The sequence below is a fragment of the Meriones unguiculatus genome, chromosome 15 (assembly GCF_030254825.1).
Source record: "Meriones unguiculatus strain TT.TT164.6M chromosome 15, Bangor_MerUng_6.1, whole genome shotgun sequence".
In the NCBI taxonomy this organism is placed as follows: Eukaryota; Metazoa; Chordata; class Mammalia; order Rodentia; family Muridae; genus Meriones; species Meriones unguiculatus.
The window spans coordinates 59,285,512-59,305,481 of record NC_083362.1 but is presented as its reverse complement, the minus strand read 5'-3'; the positions used below and the strand labels follow the sequence as shown (position 1 = coordinate 59,305,481).

General features: G+C 45.5%; 1 protein-coding gene across 4 annotated transcripts; it reads right to left on the bottom strand.

The window, feature by feature from the left end:
* Positions 1 to 1,311: 1,311 nt before the first annotated feature.
* Tmem169 (transmembrane protein 169) lies at positions 1,312 to 19,954 on the bottom strand. 4 transcript variants are annotated; one of them, XM_060368596.1, is made up of 4 exons: positions 19,820 to 19,954; positions 5,408 to 5,549; positions 4,699 to 5,102; positions 1,312 to 2,662 (listed from the first exon to the last, which is right to left on the bottom strand). In XM_060368596.1, exons 3-4 carry the CDS (start codon positions 4,967 to 4,969, stop codon positions 2,040 to 2,042), a joined length of 894 nt encoding a protein of 297 aa, XP_060224579.1. In that variant the 5' UTR covers positions 4,970 to 5,102; positions 5,408 to 5,549; positions 19,820 to 19,954; the 3' UTR covers positions 1,312 to 2,039. The 4 variants fall into 4 exon arrangements, with proteins under 4 accessions (XP_060224579.1, XP_021501054.1, XP_021501051.1 ...); XM_021645379.2 differs by having other exon boundaries at positions 5,437 to 5,549; XM_021645376.2 differs by having other exon boundaries at positions 5,441 to 5,549.
* Between the last annotated feature and the right edge of the window lie 16 nt (positions 19,955 to 19,970).

The following is a 19,970-nucleotide window of genomic DNA, read 5'->3' as shown; positions in this document are numbered from 1 at the left end:
TCCCGAGGCTCTGACCCCTCCTGACCACCCCAGAATCAGATATGCCTGTGGTACACTTACAGGCATGCAGGCACCACTCATACACTTAAGTCTTCAAAGATCTCACATCCACAGGACCGCCAACAGGCTCCCCTTTCATTCTGAAAACTGTAGTGCTCAGGGCTATTATGGAGAGCCCCCAAAATAAAATAAGAAAATGCTAATCAGAGCTTATTATCTTTATTTCCATTTAAATTATTCATATCTCTGGAAATGCACCAGAAAGCACCATAGCTATCTTCAAAAATACTGGACACGTTTTTTTTTTTTTTCTTCTGATTAAACTAATAACAGGATTTCTTTTTCTTTTTTTTTTTTTAATTCTCTGAAAGTAGAGTTCAGCACCATACGTTAAATGAATGCCCCTGGCTGGCTATGGGGGAGCCTGATCAACTCCTCTGGTTGGTTCAGTTCAGAGCAATTTCTTCAGAACACTTCTTTCTGAGACAAGAAAAATTATCATCACCCCTTCTTTTGAAAATCCAAACCCCAAAACTCACTGACCTCCCAGGACTTGACATTTTGAAATCAGGGCACTCTTAAAATGAAGTTGTTGTTTCTCCAATCCAGACTCTTTCCATCTGGCTTCGTCTGTTACATTCCTACTGGTCCTGTCAGAAGCTTCGTGTTAGAAAGGTCCGAGCGAATAAGGCTTCTGGGTTTGGTGAAACCGCAAGCTAAATGTGGTTTGTGCTTTGAGCTACTGATCCCTGTTGGGTTGGCATTTGACAGATGCTCTCATTCTCTCTCTCTCTCTCTCTCTCATCTCCATCTTTATAGATTAAATATTGTCAATCCCTGTTCCCCCTTCCTTCCCAGGAAGAATTGTACTGTGACTATATGACTGTATGCTCCTATCTAATGGGTCTTTCCAGAGAACCCTGAAACCACATGACCAAAGGTAAGTTGCCAAGTACATGAGGTGCTACTATCTAATGCATAGTGTATATACTTCATTTCTATAATTCTCCGTGTAAGACTAGGGCTGAAATAACTAAATGAATAAACAAACAAATTAATAGAGGCCCATTAGTAGTTTGGAATTCTGAATGATATCTATCATAAGATGTTGATTCTTACTCGCCTACCAAATAGCCATTATCTCCCTTTTTTTTTTTTCTCAAATTCACATAACCCCAGTATTTGTCTAAGAATATAGTTACCCAGATAAAAAGATTACATTTTTCACCGTCTTTTGATTGTGAGGTCATGCTACTATAGTGTGGCCAAGGAGATACAGTAAATATCGATGGGAAGCTTCCTTGAAGCCTCCTTAAACAGGTCAGCTGGGCTTCTTTGCTTCTTCCGCTTTTGTTTGGTTGCTTGGCTGGTTGTTTTCCAGAAACACGGTTTCTGGAACTCGCTATGCCGGAGATGTAGTCAGCATTTGGAAACTGAAGAGAAGAGAGCTGAGGGCTACATCCCACCATCCAATGAAACCCAGATAATTTCATAGGGTCTTGGAATGGTCTGCCTCCAGACATCTACATAAGAAGGAAGTGTGTTTCTTTAACTCATTGATGTTCGGGACTTTAATTATATGCAGTTCTATCTACCCGTAAGTGATGCACACAGTCTTTAGAATAGGAACCTGGCTCCCTAAATGTGGCATTCCATCTTCATCTATTGTCTTCGTGGATTCAGTCACCCCTGAGCATCTTTTTGCTTTCTGTCACATTCAGGCACACACTCTCCCGGGTTACAGACACCAATAACACCTTCAGGCCCCTGAAGGGATTTCCACTCTATCTTCAGAGCCCTCATAAACAGTCATTTTAGGGCAAAGAGTCAAGAAGCATTTCAGATGAACTGCTTTGGCACCAGTCGCCTTTCTGTTTCCCATCCTCTTGGGATAACGAAGATGGTGGGACACTGCAGTGTGTGCAAGGATTTTCCAGGACTGCAGAGGGTATTGGGTAGCTTAAGAACTGTGGAATGACTATACTAGAACTGGAGAATGATTATGTTCTTATTAGGGCCTGGAAGGAATCACTGGCGGTTTAGACAGTAGAGGTTTCTACTTCCTGGATGGGGTCCTTGTTGGAGAGATTGCCTGAGATATTATCAGACTCCAGCAGTTCCACAATGCTGTAGGGAGAACAGTCCTCCAGACCCAACTTGCTGCAGAGCCAGCCACAGAAACCTTTCTCCATGTCACAGGCAGCTCGCCACCATGCTCCCCAGGACCACGAGAGCTGGACCACGGCAGCATAGAGCCCCAGGGAAGAGGCCATGGCCATGATGAGCACTGGATAGAAGAGAATGAGGCACGGACAGCAGGAAATCTTATGCCAGAAGGTCCTCTCCTCATTGTACACAAGAAAGATGTTGTACCAGGTGATAGTGCCGTAGTAGAAAGACACGACAAAAGAAAGGACGAAGACCACAGGTAGGCAGACCAGTGTCCAGAGGACCACGTGTGGCCCCTGGTCTGCCCCGACCTGGCAGGCCCTTCTACCCTCAGGTGCCACTTCCCTTGACAGCTCCGTGGGTTTGGTCAGTTCCTGCAGCTCCTTCTCTGTCAGAGTGACATGGATATCCACCATCTGACCCTTTTTCTTCCCTCGTGTGATGGTCCCCGTTAGTGTGACGTAGCGGCTGTCCAAAGGCACGTTCCACACACCTGTGCGCACAAAGAAGATGAGAGTCAAGGACCGAGGAGCCCACATTTCATCTCAGTGCTGGTGGGCCTCAGAGGGAGGAGTAGAGTTAGTGAGTCAGCCTCAGACTTAAAATGGATCTGCCTTGGAAGGCAATCTCTGCTCTTCTCACTCCCACAGAGACTGTGGGCCCCTGACCAAACTGTGGGCAAGAGTAGCACATCCTTCCTGTTGTTTCTCCATTTTTCTGGACCCCAGCCTTGACACAGTCTCTGTGATATAGAGATTGGTGAGGAACCTCACCAGTCACCACTTACCATGGTCCTGTGTCTGGTTAACAAGTGCTTTGAAGGCATTATTTATGAATATTTACCTGGGCATAAAATGTATGTATGTACGTAGACACAGGGGGCACAGTCCACCCCCTCCCTTCTGCCTAACTCTGTTTCCCTGAGATGGGGCACTCATTTTCTCATATCTGCAGACACCCTAGCTCTTCCATCTAAGCTATGAATACCTGCTCACTACACACACACATATACAAACAAGATATGTAATTAAAATAAGTTTGTTTATTAAAGGGTTTCTCTGTATAGCCTTGGCAGTCCTGAGCTCACTTTATAAACCAGGCTGGCCTCAAACTCACAGAGATCCACCTCCCTCTTCCTCCTCCAATGCCAGGATTACAGGCGTGCACCACCACGCGTGGCTAATAATTTTTTTTTTAATATATAAGATAATACGTTTGCATTGCTTGAAAGTCCCCTTGACTTGCACCAGCTCTGACAGTTCCCAGCGCCCCGCCCCACACTCTGCCCTTGCAAGACACACCAGGATCCAGCCTGGCTCCCCTTGCTGAACTGTCAGCATCCTCCCTTGGTTCTCTCCACACTGTCACAGAAACACCTTTTCCCGTCAAAAGGCCGGCACTGCTCTCACCTCAAGACCCTCGCAGTTTTCAAAACAAAAAACCAAACAAACAAAACTCTATTCCACGTCTTTCTTACCTGGCTCCTTCCTGTTCCCCGTATGAGTTCAAATGTCACTGCTTTAGAGGTCTTCCATGACACATCATCACTTCCCCACTCCACTGTTGCAGTTTTTGTTGTCTTTGGAAGGGATGTTGCCACCTGAAGTTACCCTTTCCACTGTCTGTCTTCACAGACTGAAAGGTCTGCAGTGAGAGCAGGGACGCTGTTCGTGTCGTCCGCTCTGGCCCTGAGTCTTAACATCTATCCTAATAGATGAACAGGTCTATCCATTGCCGTACGGTGATTTTTAACATAGATAACCCACAGGCTCCCTAATAGCAGCAGCTATTCTTAAACATGCAGAACACAGACATAAAGTTCGTGGTGGTGATAGTAAGAAGGTCTGTGACATACAGTATGCATACTCTGGAAATTAGTAAGCATTCCGGTTCCCTACAGTGGCTGGAGTGTCTTTAACTGGCGCTTGAGGAGTGTGAGCGTGTTATCTAGGTCCACACAATGATACTATCATATTTCACACAAATCTTGGCAATCCAGAATGTGAAGGAATAGTGTATCTCACTGATTTCATAATTTATAGTCACATACACACATATATATCTATATATAGATATATATGGGCTGGTTGACTTTTTGTTTTGTTTTGTTTTTTTGAGACATGATCTCACTGTATAGCCCAGGATGGCATCCAATTCATGATCCTACTGCCTCAGCCTCCCAAATGCTGGGATTATAGGTATAAGCTACCCCACCTGGCTGTTCATAAGTATTCATTATGTTCATAATTATTATGAAAGATAACAACTGTTGTTCTTTATCTCATATATGTTATGTAACTGGCCTATAAATCAGCTTCTTTTACACTAGCAGTTGTAAAAGATCGAGATCCCCATCTCTCCTAGACTTGAGGATGCTAGGCTATAAGTAACAGGTGTCAGCTTAACGAGTGAAGACCGGAACACTTCAAGAAATGCGTCATCAGAAAGAAAAAGGCAGTGAGTGGGAGGGCGGACCCTGTTTGGTTCTTCTTTCTATCACTTTGAACACGGGGCTCCAGAAAGACTCACCGTCATCTATGGGATAGTCCAGGAAGTCCTCCCCCTCCTCCTCTTTAGGCCGATCTCCACCTTCAGAATCTTCAGGCTCCTCATCCGTCTTCTCATTATCTGACCGGTAGATGATGATGGACTCCGGGCGAGACTCTTTCCTCTTCTTCTTCCTGCGGCCCATTGTGGATTCCCCATCCAGGGCCAGGGCAGCAGCCACTGCCCTTCTCAGTGAGCCATGGTGGGGGCTTGGGAGCTGACCCTGGCTTTCCACTGATGCTGACTCTTCCATCCCAGTCCTGATAACTTAGCTGGGCTTACTCTACAAAGAGGCTGACTTGTGTTGAGCTAATTCAGGCTTCAGGCATCACACAGCTTGTACCTGGAAAAGCCTATGCAAATGTGCCGCCAAGGATATTTATGACCTGAAAGACAGGAAGGCAAAGCAGGCTGGAGAAATTGGAAAATCAGCAGAGGAGGGAGGGGTCCATAGAAATCCTATTTCAATAACAGATAAGGGATAAAATTTTAATACTACTTTTGTCATTCATAAATGTACGGGGTTACATTCATAAAAAAACTCATCGGTATCATTAAAGGATGCAGAGTTTAAGAAAGTTAGCAAGGAAGGCCACAGGCAGGTAGGAGTTAAAACCAATCTTATTCTCCTCATAGATGGAGATTGGCATACTTTGGACTTCTGACTACCAAGAATAGATTCGAACAATACCAAATGGAAGAAGAGGAGAGAAAGCTCACTAACACGTCTTCCTTGCTATGGAACCCCAACTCCAGGTAAAACATGCCCTCAGAAAGTTTCAGGAATCTGGGTGAGCCGATTTCACTTCCAACACTCTGTCTTCTCTTTTGTTCTGTGGGTAAACCAGAAAGAAAAGATGCAGTATCTTTTAGAGAAAGTGTAAGCATGCTACTTTATGTTTGTAAACTAACCTCGGGCTAAGATTGATTTTCTAGCAGAGTGGGTCTCAACCTCCCTAATGCTTTACTACAGTTCCTTATGTTGTGGTCACCCCCAACCATAAAATTATTTTCGTCGCTACTTCATAGCTGTAATCTTCCCACTGTTATGAACTGGAATGTAAACATCTTATATGCAGGATATCTGATACGAAATTACTGTGTAAGGGTTGTTCGGTCCCCAGAGGAGTTGAGATCCACATGTTGAAAACTGCTGTTCTAGGAGAAAATTAAGAGGCTTTATCGGGAGCTTAAAATGTGAAGCCCAAATCAAGACAGGGGAGCTCTGACTTAAGCCAGCCAACCTCTCACGAGGCAGCAGTCCATTTCTGAGCTTCAGTCACCCCCAGGGGCTACAGTGACGCAGCTGCTACAGCGTGACCATTAACGGCATCCAGCCTGTCATATTTAAGTAACTGCTCATAGGCTTCCAGAGAGAAAAAGAAAAAAAGATGTTATTATGGTAAGTTTCCAACACTTGTAAAGGGGGAAGCTTCTTTTTATTACAGAAGATGGCAAGAAGTAAATTAATGTGTCTTCCTGGCACCCCTCGCCCAGTGCCAACAATAATACAGCTATTCAAAGCCAATCTTGTTTTTCCATAGTCTTAACAAAAAAAAAATCTTTCAAACATGTCATTTCATTTCTACTTCAGTGCTCATTGTAGCTCAGGGTTCAGGGTGCTTGCCACTGAAAGGGTTAGACTAACTTTGTAACCTATATGTCTTCTAAAGCCTATAGTTTTGAGTTTTAGGTCCAGGTTAAGCTAAAGCCTCTTAGTACCTTTCCAGAGAGTGAAGGAATGTGACCCTATCTGTGAGGACAGATATAAAAAAAGGGCAAGCAAGCAATGACCTTCACTCAACAAAAGAACGACCAGACCCTTGTCCTTGAGATAGCGTTTCTTAGCAACAAACCTAGACTTCTTCTGAGTAGCTTTTGACCTCCAGCCAAGAGCCCACAGCCCTAATCTTCAAGGATGAGCTAACCACCCCCACCTTCAATTGCAGCTGCATCCACACTTGGCAGGACTGGCCAAGCTTGAGCACCTAAGACTAACCAATTATCTTACTTTATAGCTTCCTCATCCAATCCTAAATTGCCAAAACTAGAACTTCAAATCTCCCGAAATTTTTCTTTTAAAAACCTAAAGGCCTTTGTCTCCCGGTGCCACTCTTTGCTGACCGGCAGGGGTGACCCCGTTGTACAATGGTTAATAAACCTCTTGCTTTTGCAACGAGTCTTGGTCTGGGGGAGTTTCTGGGAAGGGCGCAATCTTAAACTCCTGAGCTGTGAGACCCTAGGTCTTACACCACCAAGCTTGACAACCTGAGTCCCATCCCCAGAACTCACATGGGGAGAAGGAGAGAACTGACTCCTGAACGTTATTCTCTGACCTCCACACATGCACTGTGGCATGGGCAGACATATGCACAAACACACACAAAATAAATAAATAAATAAATAAATAAATAAATAAATAAATAAATAAATAAATGGGGTTTTTAAAAATATTGTTTCAGGGGCCGGTGAGATGACTCAGTGGTTGAGAGCACTGGCTGCTCTTCTAGAGGTCCTGAGTTCAGCTCCCGGATGATGGAGCTCATGAGCATCTATAAAGGGATCTGATGCCCTCTTCTGGCATGCAGGTGTACATTCAGCAGAGCACTCATGATATGTAGATAGAGACATAGATAGATAGATGATAGATAGATAGGTAGATAGATTCAGAGCCAGGAGGTGGTAGCACATGCCTTTAGTCTCAGCAGTCAAAAGGCAGAGTCAGGTGGATTTCTGAGTTTGAGGCTAGCACGGTCTACAGAGTGACTTCTGGGACAGCCAGGGCTATACAGAGAAGCCCTATCTCGAAAAAACAAACTGTTTCAGTGTTTTAAATATTAAAATTAAATTTAAAAATTACATAAGCTCACAATAAGGCAAGAAGACGGCCCAGCAGGCAAAGGCACCACTGAGCCTGACAGTCCAAGTTGAATCCTGGAATACATACATCATGGTGGAAGGAAAAAAAACCAATATCCCTAAAGCTGTCCTCTGCCATATACATCACTGAATATATATGGGATCTGTTTACGTCTTTGTCCTGTAAATGGGCCCCACATCTTTTCACCTGTAGCAATGCCACCCAGTGGAACTTTCAGCCATCGCATCCGAAATGAGGCAAATAAGGAAGAGTGGTTTTTGTTTGTTTGCTTGTTTGTTTATGAAGCTTTTTAAAAGGTTTATTTGTTTATGTATTTTATGTATGAGTGTTTTGTCTGTCTGCACACCAGAAGGGGGCATTGGATACCATGGAGGTAAGCCACCATGTGGTTGCCTACAGTTGAACTCAGGACCTCTAGAAGAGCCAAGAAGCCAGTGCCCTTAACTGCTGAGCCATCCCTGCATCCCAGAAGAACATTTTTAAAGAGATTTTATTCAGTGTGTGTGTGTGTGTGTGTGTGTGTGTGTGTGTGCGCGTGTGCACACGAGTGCGTGCATGCGCGTGCCAAGCTTCTCTGAGGCCCTGTTTTCTTCTGTCCTCTCATCTAACACTGGCTTCTCCCATTGCAGGAGTCCAGACTGTCCACAACTTTTCACGTAAGCGAGCCCAGTGGTTATCACATGATTGCATGTCACACACGCATACCCACACCCACGGCATCTCCCTAGAGAGACGGCAAGAAGAGGAGGCTTGTGACTTGCCTTCTCACTGTTCTTAGCATTCCAGTCTTCCTCAGAAGGTCCTGGCATACCTAGAAAGATGGGGTGCAGAACCTTAGCTTGAAACCTCATCCTGCCCAGAAGGCACGTGAGGGAGGTGCAGAGGACAGCAGAAAGCAAGGAGTCAGAACACAGCTCACCATGCTGATAGTCATGTCCTTCTGTGCCTGTAAAGTGCTCACCTATATCACAGTCATTCCATGACATGCTTCTTGAATGTCAGCTCTGCTGAAGGACTTGGGTTGCGGGAAACGTTTTTGTATTATACACAGACACTTAGGCAGTAGGATTTCATACCCATATACATTTTTTAATGAGGGAACTTGGAATCTTTACCCTTAGGGGGGACCACATCTTCCCAGCCTCTCCAAGTAATTCCCTCAGTGTGGGGCCGTTTTGCTGAGGAGCCCTGAGAACCCTGATTCCTGAGAGCCATTCAGCATTTTATGTTGGGTTCCTTGCTGCTTTGTTTTGGGACGTCCCTCTGCTCTGACTCTTCCTGAAGATAAATGGTTGTGTCCTAAACACCTTGGCCCAAGGAATTCACAGTCAGCTAAACTTATGCATAAGAGTTTCTCAGTGTTTTTAACGTTTTTGTGTGTATCTTCATTCAAAACTGAAAACTCCATCAAGGTTCCTCAACTTTTTTTTTTTTTTGCAAGAATAATAATAATAATTGTCTGAATAAAAATCCCCCCCCTTCATATATTTGAATGTTTGGTCATTAGGGAGTGGCACTACTTGACCAGGATTAGGAGGTGTGGCCTTGTTGGAGTAGGTGTGGCCTTGTTGGAGGAAGTTTGTCACTAGGGATGGGTTTTGAGGTTTCTGGAGCTCAAGCCAGGCCCAGTGGCTCTCTCTCCCTATTGCCTGCCAAAGTGGGTGTAGAACTCTCAGCTGTCTCTCTGGCAGTATGCCTGCCTGCTCCCCACCATGAGGACAATGGGCTAAACCTCTGAACCAATTAAATATGTTTTCCTTTATAAGAGTGGAGCCAGCGAGATGGCACAGAGGTTAAGAGCGCTGGTTGTTCTTCCAAAGGTCCTGAGTTCAATTCCCAGTAAACCACATAGTGGCTCACAACCAGATAGTGAGATCTGGTGCATGGGCACACATGCAGGCAGGATCCTGAGTACATAATAAATAAATCTTATTTAAAAAAAAAAAAAGTTGCCTTGGTCATGGTGTCTCTTCACAGCAATAGAACACTGACAAAGCCAAGGAACAACATTAGTGCAAAGTTGTTTGTTTGTTTGTTTTCATTTAAAATAATTTTCATACCATATATTTTGATCATTTTCTTTTGGTGCTTTTTTTTTTTTTTTTTTAGAATACAAGGTTACCCTGCAGGTGCAAAAAACACACCCTAAACACAGTGCCTTCTGTAAAAGGTGAGAATCTGCGGGTTCATGCTGTTTACTGAGGCCTCTAAAGCATGATCAGGTGATAAAGGGATAGAGAATATCTTCCTATAGGCCCCACCTTTAAGAATGCTATCCATAAGCACCTGGCTTAGTTCAAGCAGATGAAGCAGATGATAAAGGGCTTAGGATACAAAGGAAAGACTCAACCATCTTGCTTATCCTTTGGGAGAAATCACAAAAAAAAAAAAAAATCAACTAGAAGATAGAAAGGGCAAAGGACAGAGGACAATTATCTATTGTTTGGAAGGTCAAAATTGTCATTCCATAGAAAATAAATGTACCCGAGGCTTGGAACTACAGACAGAAACGGAGAAGAGCAGCTGTGTTTGTTAGTATCTGAAAAAATGTGACAGCATCCTCCCTGTCACATGGTAATATCAGAGGTACATCATATTGAGACATGGGCTTTGCTTCAGACTGGACAGCATCCTAAGCTTTGTTTATGTTTGCTCATCCATATCCGCCTCAGCTGAGCCCACTGGACAGGTCCACTAGAGACTGAGACGATTCAAAGCGAATAAAAAAGGAGAAACTAAAGAACTAAGAGTGAATGGATATTAAGGGTGTTTGTGGCACTGGAATCAAGGAAATACTCAGAACAAGAAGGAAATGAGGGGTTGGAGAATTAGAAGCAAAATTAGCAGAAAGCTGGAAACCCAGAGTTGCTAGGAACATGCAGCCTTGGGGGCCATGGGCAGGCAGCATTGTGCACAGACTCCAGCGATTCTCAGTACGAAACAAGACATTGGAAAATGGAGACTTTTTTGGTAAATAGTTGGAAACTTCCACATCAGTAGAGGCTGTCGCTGTGGTCCATAAGTTGTTTTTCATAGTATGCTCATTAATAATACAGCAAGAGGACCATTTGCCCCCAGTACCTAGTTTAAAATTGATTTTGTTAAAAGTGCATAAGGGTTGCTGGAGAGATGGCCCATCAGTTAAGAACACTGGCTGTCCTTCCAGAGAACCGGGGTTCAATTCCCAGCACCCACATGGCAGCTCACAACCACCTGTAACTCCTGTTCCAGGGGATCTGACACCCTCACACAGACATACATGCATGCATGTAAAACACCATATTTTTAAAAATAAATTATTTCTTTAAAGTGCATGGAGTGGGATCCTGGGAGTGGAACTGAGAGGAGTTAGGGGATAGAGTGGGCCTTACATATAATAAAAATACACTGTATATATAAATTTTAAAGAATCAATAAGAAATATTATATTAAAAAAATCATCTCCACTGAGCATGGATCCCAGACAAGGCAATGTGATACATAACACAAACCCAGCACGAACATGTCAAAAACACAGAAACAGCCCAAGATCCATCCAGGCACACAGAAGAGGCCTAGTGTTCCCCAACTGCAGCCTCAGACTGGCTGTGGGAGGCTTCCTCACAGACATTAGAGCAGCCTCAGACTCACACCCACTGTCTGACAGACCGTTCCTGTCAAAAATACTATCAGCCCTTCTTGACAGGCAGCCTGCTGCAAAAGCACTTTCCACTGCCGGTGGGTATGTTCCCGCGTGGGCAGAGGAACAGGCAGAGGGTAGTCAGCCACAGGTTGACTCCTGATGTTGCCAGCTCTAAGGTCAGTCTGCTCACTGCTGTACTACCAACCCCCAGGGAGATGGAGTCAGTTTATTCAAGGCCAGCCCCGAGGAAAACAGAGGAGACGCTGTGTTTCCGTTTCCTTCTTCCCTTCGCTCAAGACTCTATGGGGTTACGGTGAGACTGTGGATGAGAGATCGCCAGGCTGGATGGAGTACCTCTCCAGGCTTTGTCTCCGTCATTCTTTAAGAGTCTGGTTGAAACTAGCTGGGCATAGTGATGTACACCTTTAATCCCAGTGTTTGGGAAAACAGAGTCAAGCGGAGCTCTGTGAGCTCAAGGCCAGCCTGGTCTACATACTGAGTTCCAGGACAGCTACAGAGCTACTTAGTGAGATCCTGTCTTGAAAAAAAAGCAAAACAACAACCAGGAGTCTCACTGAACTTGGCTCCACCTCCCCACAGCATCTGCACTTTCTCTCCAGGTGCACTTTTCTACTAGTCAGTTTGTTTGTTTCTTTCTGGGGTGGGTGGAGAAGGGGGTATGTTGTTTTGTTTTATTTTGTTTTGTTTTGAGCCAAGTTTTCTCTGTGTAACAGCCCTGGCTCTCCTGGAACTCTCTTTGTAGACCAGGCTGGACTAGAAATCTCAGAGACCTGCCTGCCTCTTTCTCCCCAGCACTGGGATTAAAGGTGTGTACCACCACACCTGGCTGCCAGTACATTTCTGAGTTGAGGGGAGATGGGGTGTTACGGAGTTCTTTGAGAACTCCCCAGCACCAAATAAAGCATCTTTACAAGTAACAACAATAACAACAACAGAAGTGTAAACCAGGGGCTAGAGAGATGGGTAAGAGCTCTTGCTTTGCAAGCAAAGGAAACGGAGTTCAAATCCTCAACGCCCATGTAAAAGCCAGGCATGGCCATGTGTCTTTAACCTCAATATTGGCCTGGAGATGAGGGGGTGTTCCATAACATCTGCCACCTGTTCTATACTCTTTAGTATTTAGTTTTGCAGTACTTCATGTCATGGATTATGAGTGGCATTGTGGGCTCTCATTCATACCCACAGGCAGACTGTAAACTTGCAGAGGTCAGGTATCACCTCCTACTTCTTTGCCACTAGTGCATTGGAAACGTACCAAAAGGTCAGTATCCATCTGTTGACTTCTCAAGACAGAGAAGAAATAAATGATGAATAAAAAGTTTTGAGTAATGAACAAATAAATACCCTGAATGATGTAAAGAGTTGTTACAAAGAGGAAGGTCTAAATCTCTTTCCAGTGTTTGTACATATAACATGCTGTAGTGTTTGGTGTGAGAAACAGGTCCAGAATCTCTCTCTTGCCTTTTGGATTCTGTAAGAGAGAGCAAAACAAATCTGCCAAGCTCCCAAACTTTAATTAATAGGATCATCTTCCATCTCTACTCCCAGATCTGCAAACCAGCATGGCCCTGCAGAATGTTAACCTCAAACTGAGCCCTTGGTCATCCAGGGGATCAAGATATTGAAGAATACATTTATACTCTAGAACTTTTGCTTAGAAAAATTAGTTTTAAGTCACTGGCTTCTAATTTTGCTGCCTTAATAAATCCTTCACTCATTTAAAAAAAAAATATTATTATTTTTTGATCCAGGCATGGAAGTACACATCTTTAATTCCAGAGTTCAGGGAGCCGAGGCACAGGAATCATGAGTTTGAGTTATTTACTGAGAGCTTATATTCACAAAGAAACAAAGATATTTGAAAAACCTGAACAAAACCATATTGCTTTCTGCTTAAAACCCACTGCTGTAAAATGAAATCCAGATTTTCCATGCAGCCGCAGGACCTATAGAATGTAAGATCACTCTTCCATGCTGTATCTCCTCCCTCACAACTACTGTCCACAACCACTCAGGCTGACTATATTCTCAAGAGCAGCAGAGGCTTTTGCTCTACTCCATCACATGATCATTTCCTGTGTTCCCTTAAGTCTCAGTTCCAACGTCACCTCTTCCAAGGCCTCCTTTTCCCCCACAGAGAAAGAGCCCCTTCCCTTTCATGGTTTTTCATCCCCAAAGTCATTTTCCTGTGTAAAACTTATCAACACTTGTAACTAAGTAGTTGTTCTTTTTATTTGTTCGTCTTCTTTCCTCCGTGCAAGACTATAAACCCTGTGAGGTGGAGTCACACAGCAGGTCAACAGGCAGATGTTTAAGAAGACATTTTTTGGTTTGGTTTGGTTTGGTTGATCAATTGGTTGGTTGGTTGGTTGGTTGGTTGGTTGGTTTTTCGAGAGAGGGTTTCTCTGTGTAGCCCTGGCTGTCCTGGACTTGCTTTGTAGACCAGGCTGGCCTCAAACTCACAGAGATCTACCTGCCTCTGCCTCCCTGAGTACTGGGATTAAAGGCATCTGCCATTGCACCTGGCTAAGAAAAAAAAAGTGTTGAGGTAATAGTTAATCACTAGCCTAATTTTGTCAAAGACTGAGACTAAAGAGAAATATAAGAAAGATATGAACATGTTCCCCTGTGTGCTGGCTAGTCCACACTCGATAGGTTTTCCTCCCATATTTACTGTCTGCTTTTTACGGGTTTGCTCCTATGGTTTTTAATTGTATTAGGGAAGAGTAATTCGCACATGAGTGCAGGTACCTTCAAAGGGAGGCGTGATCAAGCAAATGATTAGTGTCCGGACAAGCAGATGTGGGTGGGAAACTTTACTGTCTGTCCCTCTACTTCCTGGTTCCACTCTTAGGAGAGCTGGAACGTGGTCCTTCCACAGTCCATTCAGACAAAAGCATCCCCCTCACAAATGTCTGTAGCTCCAGCCTCAGGAGGCCTGCCAGTCCCTAGTGGCTTCTGCAGTCTCTAGTGGCAGACATGTTATGCACAGACACCCATGCAAGAGAAACCCATTGGGACGTTCAAGGCAGCCCAATACATGATAGGACTTGATACTCGTAATAAGAAGGCCAACAATTTTGTTTGTTTGTTTTTTGAGACAGGGTCTCCCTGTGTAGCCCTTGCTGCCCTGGACCTCTCTTTGTAGACTAGGGTGGCCTCGAACTCACAGAGATCCCCTTGCCTCTACCTCTCGAGTGCTGGGATCAAAGGCGTGTCCTAACACGCCTGGCTGCCAACAATGCTCTCAAAGGAAGTTTTATTAAACAGAAGTTACTTACACATCACTAAAAATCTTTGAAGTCCAATCCCACAAAATGAGTAAGCCTAAAGCATCTTTAAAGGGCCGAGTCAGCAACAAGAAGCTGGCCTTTTAGTCCTTGCTGGCCGGATCCCATGTAATCAATCACTTGTGGTCACTCTTCTACCTCCATGCCAAACCTGTAGAACGGCCTCTCTGCACCTTCCCGGACATTTCAGCGGCACGCAGTTTCCCTACGGTCTTGTTCACACCACTTCTAATCCAGTACATTCTTCTACTCTTTCAGATAATTCAGCTTAAAGTACAGGTTTAGTGGGTGCAGAAACCAGGAAACCTAGAAGCCTGTGCTTTCGTGGTCGCTGCAGGGCAAGTTACTAGTGTGTAGGGTTGAGATTCGACTGGGATGAGCTGATAAAAGGCAGTGACACCAAACCTTGACCATAGAGCTGAGCACATAAGTGGTAGGAGTGATGACAAAGACAAGCACTTGGGTCTCTTCTAAAGTAGAAAATTATTGCAACTCTCTTTCACCCACCAAGCCCGCTGCCCGGCCAGCTCCTTTCACAGAGAAAGACTGGCCCCATTTGGCATGAGTTGTATAAAATTTCACGGGAGGATTTCTGATTTAAATTTGGTTAAACTGTCCACTTTTAAATAAACGGCCATGCGGGAAACTAACCAAAACAAAACATGAATGAGTTGCGGGCCACTGTTGGTTGACAAGAAGTTTCCAGTCCAACGAGGTTAAGAAACTTAGGAGTAAAACACACGCCTGTAATCCCAGCACTCAGGGAGGCAGAGGCAGGCAGATCTCTGTGAATCGTCTTGAAAAAAAAAAGGAAGGAAAGAAAGAAGGAAGAAGGAAGGAACGAACTTAGGAGCAGACCTTTTCCCTCTTTCCCATGTTGAAGCTGAACATCTTTCCAAATTCAGTCTGCCACTACAGGGTTAAGTGTGCCTTGCCTCTGCCTTCCTCTCCTTCCCACTCTTCCCTGATTGGTGTGTCTTATCATCTAAGGATCACAGGTCACCTGCCTGGGCTGGCTAGAATTTGCTGTTTAAAATTCACCACCACAGAGCAGGCCAACAACAAGGAAGTGCTTGTGATTTTACAACCGAAAGCTACCAGACTTTCTCATAAAGTCTCATTGAAGACGGGAAGGAATTGAGCTTAGGCCAGTATTAGGTGATGGGAAATTTCGGGGGAGGAACATCAGTCTTCCCCCAGCTTGTTCCTGTGACCTGGCAGTGAGCACAGTCAGGCTGCAAGCTTCCTTCTCCCTGGTCCTCTTGTAACTGCCGTAAAACCTGAATATACCTGACCTCTTCCCTTACTTTTTGTTGTTTCAGACTCAGGACAAATGACTGAGGTGCCTACTTAACATCTCAAAGTGGACTTGGATTCTTGGCTAGGCAACTTAGTCTACTTGATAATCCCCAGGCCAGCGAAGAGTCCTTGTCTCAAAAAACCAAGGTTGATAACTCCTACAGAATGACACTCTACATTGTCCTCCTATCTCCACACACACACACAGACACACACACACACACATACACACACGCATAACCACATGTACACATACGCACAGCTTAACTTTTTGAAAAGATTTTTCTGTGTGTGTGTGTGTGTGAGTATGTATATATGCACGCATGTAGGTGCCCACGGAAGCCAAAAGAGGAGTTAGAGGTGACTATGAGGTTCCCACTACGGGTTCTGGGAACCAAACCAGAGCCCTATTGGAGATCAGGAAGTGCTCTTAACTTTAGAGACATCTCTCCAGCCCCTAAGGCCCAATGTTTAACTTGTAGAGAGTTAATTGACTCACCAAAAGCATGACTCACCCCTCCCTTCTTCGCGTTCCTGTAAAAGCCCTAAGCCTCTAGGTTCCCTGTAATGAACCTTGAAGAATGGTAGCTCCCTGCCATCTTCTTGCTTTGCTGCTTTTCCAAATGAATATTTTTCCTTCCCCAGCAACCTGTCCCATTCACTAGAAGTCTGAAAGAATTCAGTAGGCCTCTCTGGTGGCTACTCTCTGGAGGCTATAGTGGGAGAATTACAAGTTCAGTGCTCACTTGCCTTCGTAATAGAGCGAGGTCAAGGGTACCCTGGGAAACTAAGTAAAGCCCTTTCCCAAAATAAAAAACCTAAGACGGCTGGTAGTATGACTCAGTGGGAGAGTGCTTGCCCCATATACCTAAGGCCTTCGGTTCAATCCCTATAAAGAGAAAACAAATTACACAGGCTGATTCTGCACCATCTGTCTACAAAGAAAACAGTTCCCGGTAGCAGAGGCAGACCTGGTACTCTCTTTACTTTTTAGTTACTGTCCTACCTACTGTGGTTAAGTACACCTCCCACCCCCGACCCTCTCCATTCCTACAGACTGGACAAAGACAGGGGAAACCCAGCCATGCACTGGCGCTGTATTTCCCCACGCCTAGAGCAGTCGCCGGTACACGAGTGTTCCTTAAGCACGGACTGAACACTCAACACATGAGCTGCCTTTGCGGGCTCTTGCTTCGACGCATGCGCCGAGCTAGATGCCTTACTGCTACTCCCGCTGCCCCGGACTCTGTGAGCCTTGCACGTTCAGAACCCCACAAGCGCCGTCGCTCTGAGCCAGCGGCTGTTTTGTAGAAGGGGGAAAAATGAAGTTAACCAGAAAGAAGGGGAGGGGGAGGGGCAGGGAGCTGGGTGAGCAGCGAGAGCATCTTAGAAGAAAAAGGAAGCGACTGCTCATGGGGTGTGGAGGGATCACGGTGACAGCGGGCTCTTTTCGATAGGACAAAGGGAGCAGGGAGCAGTGGTGCAGAGAACAGGGCTGGATTAGGCCAACGGAGGCCCCAAAGAGCACGGTGGTGGTCTAGGATGAGGGGTGGCTCCTGAAGGGGCTCCGAATTAAAATCTGAAAGCAAAGGGCTTCCGGGTGAAGTCGCTGGGTGGGCTGACTTTGAGGGGTCAGCAGGTCTTGAAATCGGCAGAGACAAAAAGAACCGTATCTCCTTCTTTTAAAGAGAGGAGCCCTTGGAGAGATCTCCACACCTCGGCACCACAGGTTTTTACCCGGATGGAGGGAAAGAGCTGCGCACTGTGCCTGCAGTGTCCTCGCAGCCGCACGTGTCAGCATCCCCACTGGACTTAACTGTCTCTCACCTCCAGTCACTTCTCACTTGAACCCCTGCCTCGGTCTGCTCGGGGGGCCACTCTCAGTACTTATTTATTTTTCTATTAAAAAGCCCATCTGAGGGGGATGGAGGTTTAGCTCTGTGGAGGAACGCTTGTGCAAGCTCCGTGGCCGGCTCTTCGGCATGGCCAAAGAACAGCCTGTATCACTTTGTCATTGGGATCAGAGAGCTGGAAATTATGTTGTCCTGAAGCAGTTCTTCAACACTTCTATTTACATTTATCTTTAGGGGACTGCGGCGATGGCTCATCGGGAAAGGGTACTGATTTCTGTGCAAGCATGAAGATCTTAGTCAGATTCCCCAGAACCTTGGCTTGTAAGCCCAGGGTCAGGGGCGTGCTGGACAGAGAAAGGCAGGAGGACTGCTGAGTCCCGCCTGCTGAAAAGGGACAAGCTCCTGATGCAGTAAAAGACCCTGTCTCAAGGGAATGAGGTTGACAGTGATAGAGAAGGGCATCCAACAGCCTCCTCTGGCTTCCATAGGAACACACACACACACACACACACGGAAGGGGGAGGTGTACACACATAAATACATCACACACAAAAATTTTATTTTTAAAAAGAGGTTATAGTGGTGCCATTTTAAAGTGTGTTCATAAGCATACAACTGGAGGAATAACAGAGCCCTTGACCAGCTACCCAGACGGAGATAAAACTACAGAGCTCTAGCGCTTCCTAAGTGCTTGTTGGTTGGAATCCGACTAAGCTGGAGAGGGAAATGCCCCTGAAAAGAGGTCAGGGGAGGGCAGGGGAGTAGAGGGGCTGGAAGGAGATGAGGTGCTCCCAGGACTGCAGTCTTGCTGGCGGGAGAGACTCAATGAGAGAGGTGATGTCTAATTCCACGCCCAATTCTCCTTGTGAATATTAAGTAGTGGCTCCAATCCCCACCTCCCCAAACACACACAAATGGCATTTGCTGCCTTAATACCTGGGAAGGGAAAACAGGGCACCCCAGCAAACTTAGAAATACCATCCTTCCTGGATTAAGACCAATGGACCAACATACTTCCTACATCTGCGTAAGGCAAATATAAGCAGAGAGAGGACTGGCTGAGAGGGTCGAGATGCGAGCTGCGAGCTGCGAGCTGCTCGGGTTGATGACCTGAGTTCAATCCCCGGGACCCATATGGTGCACTCAGAGAACTGACTCCTGTTAATTTGTCTTCTGACAGCTGTACTCATCTTTCTCTCTCTCTCTCCCTCTCTTACACACACACACACACACACACACACACACAAATAAATGTAATTTTAATGTTTAAAGGAACAAACAGAAGGGCAAGGGTGTGGCATCCCAAACCTTTAATCTCAGTAGAGGCTGGTGGATCTCTAAATTCCTGCTCTACTTAATGAGTTCCAGGACAGCCAGGGCTATATAGAGCGACCTTGTCTCAAAATAATAATAACAATAATAATAAAGCAAACAGAATGTGAGTAAAAATTGTTCCTTGGAACACATTCAGAGCTGAGAAGTTTCTTGATGAAGGAACACACTAGAAGGCAGGTCCTAAAAACATAAGCCGTGAGAAGAATCTTGCAAGAACCACGCAGCGACTCATCTTTTTTGCTGCTGTGTGGCCCAGATGAAACGGATCAGATCTCAAACCTAGAGAAGGGTGCTTTTTTTTCATTTCTGGGGGTGGAGGGTTGGGGGAGTGGGAGAGGGCACTGAGAACGAGGTGAGAGTGAGCCTAAATTTATTTTTTTTAAATCATTATTTAGGCTCTGTGGACAACTGCAGCTGTATGTCCTCTCCCACACCCTCCCTTTGCCACTCTCCCCGAAGATGAAGGGATCTGGGACCTGGATGCCTTCCCTTCAGCTAACCTAAGCCTTTCCCACTTCCTAGCCACCCGCACACTGCAGCTGGAGACCAGACAGCCGGATGTCTGTTGTAGACCGGCACAGCTAGGGCCCAGACCTGCAGCCTTTCTCTACGCAGATGCCCTGGAGATTTAAATGTAATTAATGGTAGGAGCTATGGCTCCAAGGATTAGATTTTCAGAACACAGAATATCCTTCTCATTTTTTTTTCTTTCTCGATCTCTCTCTTTTCAATTCCCCTTTCTTATTCCCCAATGTCATCGAAATTTAAAATTAAATATGAAAAATCGAACGAGGAGTCTCACCCACACGTGCACTGGGACACAGGAGAAAGGCTGGCTGAGGATGCAGAGGGCTGCAGGCGGCCGCCAGGAGCGGTCCAGCTCTGGGAGGATGCCTAGCGCGCCGCGAAGGCGGGGCCTGGGCAGGATCTGGGCGGGGCCACGCGGTCTCGGG

Bases quoted from the DNA above. Each gene is read 5' to 3' on its own strand.
- Tmem169 (XM_060368596.1), bottom strand. From the start codon at position 4,969: ATGGAAGAGTCAGCATCAGTGGAAAGCCAGGGTCAGCTCCCAAGCCCC. The intron at 2,663-4,698 runs GTGAGTCTTTCT...TTGTGCGCACAG, and splicing joins GGACTATCCCATAGATGACG to GTGTGTGGAACGTGCCTTTG.